The sequence below is a fragment of the Helobdella robusta genome (assembly GCF_000326865.2).
Source record: "Helobdella robusta unplaced genomic scaffold HELROscaffold_24, whole genome shotgun sequence".
NCBI classification, from domain to species: domain Eukaryota; kingdom Metazoa; phylum Annelida; class Clitellata; order Rhynchobdellida; family Glossiphoniidae; genus Helobdella; species Helobdella robusta.
This window is the reverse complement of record NW_008704261.1, coordinates 715,187-717,388: the sequence shown is the minus strand read 5'-3', so window position 1 is coordinate 717,388 and position 2,202 is coordinate 715,187. Positions and strand designations below refer to the sequence as shown.

The following is a 2,202-nucleotide window of genomic DNA, read 5'->3' as shown; positions in this document are numbered from 1 at the left end:
TTACATGTGCTTTTTAAGTTTTCACACATGTGCTGAATTGTTGTCTTTTAAGAAAAATGTTGAAGTTTAAATCGAGCGAACACTCATGTGCATGTGTTTATATGTAAATCACTTATGTATATCCGTTTATTATGATGTTTGTACTGGCCAGTCGACGACGAAATCGTTAAATTCCAGCAAAAAACAAAGACAAGATAACTTCCAAATTATCGAATAATTTATTTACAAAACAATAATTAATTAATTAATCAAGAATCAACGTTAATGATAAAATGAATTAAAGCCATTAGTTTAAAATTGATTGAAATTCTAAAATGTGAATTAACAAAAAAGTTGCCTGACGTCATTCAAAATGGCCTCCAAACGCATTTGTCCAGTTTCATATTTTGTCCAGCTTGCAGTTTCCTATCAGCATCATCAACATCATCATCATCGTCGTCGTTAACTTCAACACCAACATCGGCCTCCTCATCATCATCATTATCATATTTGAGTGACGTAACCATGGGGTATGGATAGATGGGCGACATTTGACTGGGTGATGATAATGATGTTAATGTTTTTAGTAATGATGACGATGATGACGTTTGTAATGATAATGATGTCTGTGGCGATGATAATGATCCTTGTATGTTGGTAAACGGAGTTGAATGAATGAATTTTTGTGCAAGTGATGATGTTGATGGAGAAACTGAAGAAACATCAGGTGATGCAGATGATGACGACGACGATGACGACGACAATGATGATGATATGTAAGCTAAAGGCGAACAGGAAGCTAAATAATGAATGTAGTTGTCTTGCTGTTGTTGATGTTGGAAGGTTTGTTGGTGGCGTTGTTGGACGAATTGATTATGGCGATGTTGTCGTTGTGGTTGTTGTTGTGATGGGACGTTGTAAGGATGCGTGGAAGCTCTGGCCGATCTCATGTGTGAAGGTGTTGATGTCTTGTTTCTGCTGCTGTTGTGGTTGTTTTGTTCGTTGACGTTAATGTTGTTGTTGTTGTTATGTGTGATGTTGTTGTGTAATGGAAAGTTCCCGGTCGTCATCGCTGTGTGGTTAGTTGTTGTTGTTGGGATGTGTTCGTTAGAGTTATTGTGGTTGGGTTGCGATAAATAAGGAACTGCTGCAACATTATTGTTGATGTTCGTGTGAGCATCGTTGCAATTTGTGGTTTCCATTTGTTCTTTAGACCCGTTGAGTGATTGAAGAACAGAGTCCATGTTTCGAAGAAGGAATGCAACTAGTTCATTCATCTTTGAAGCATCCTTAGGGACACCGTCAGTTTGTTGAGTTGGATGGTGGTGTTGTTCCATGTAAGCAATCACTTGTTGCAGGCAGGCTTTGTAACCTCTGCTCATCTCCTCCTGCAACATTTTCTTCAGATTTCTCACGTGATCTACCGTCAGTTCCAAGATGTCTGCCTTCTCAAGGTGACTTCCGTTTGAAAAAGATGATGATGATGATCGTGTTGAGAGAGCATTTGATTGGATGAGGATGTCCTCAAGTTGATGGAGGCACCTATCCATCCTCTCCCTCCTCACCCTCTCCACCACCACTTTCCTCATCTTCCTTTTTTCATTCTTCAATCTTGTTGGACTGCTCTCCATGTAACCACTGTCGGGTGTGTTGTTGTGGCTGGTGGTGGTGTTGTTGTTGGTGGTGGTGTTGTTCATGTTCTCAATGTTTATTCTTGGTTTCATTCTTATTGTGAATTGAAAAAATATTTTTCACCAATATTTACTTTTGCCCAACAAATGTTCTTCAAACGATGTTTCTTTTTCTTTTTACTTGTTTATATAAAGTTATAGTCTTTCTATAAAGATGAATTCAATTGAAGCCACAATTTCTCTCTACAAATAGCTGTTTTTAATTCACTGTATTTACCAAATTTTATTTCTATACGCCCCGAGTATTTCAGTTGTTCAGTTAAGTAGTGACCTGAGCAAGAGCTCAAAAAGTTGAAATGTATGACAGACAACAACTGACCTCTCTATATATACCTTCCTTCTGAGCCCTGAAGTTTATTGTTGTCATATGTGCGTATGGGAGAGGGAGGGATATTGAGAGGAATGAGTTATTATTGGCCAATTATGATTTAATAACCTTTGTTGACTCGCGTGAACATCAGTTAAGGTGTTATAACTTTGATATAGTAACAAAGTGACCAACAATAAAATCAACGTTATGATGAAATTCATA

The 2,202-nt window shown here is 37.7% G+C and overlaps 1 protein-coding gene across 1 annotated transcript; it reads right to left on the bottom strand.

Annotated features, from left to right (window-relative positions):
- Positions 1 to 347: 347 nt before the first annotated feature.
- Positions 348 to 1,703, bottom strand: HELRODRAFT_172587 (hypothetical protein; the record flags this gene model as incomplete). Its single annotated transcript, XM_009019252.1, has 2 exons — positions 348 to 534; positions 736 to 1,703. 2 exons carry the CDS (start codon positions 1,701 to 1,703, stop codon positions 348 to 350), a joined length of 1,155 nt encoding a protein of 384 aa, XP_009017500.1.
- Positions 1,704 to 2,202: the final 499 nt, after the last annotated feature.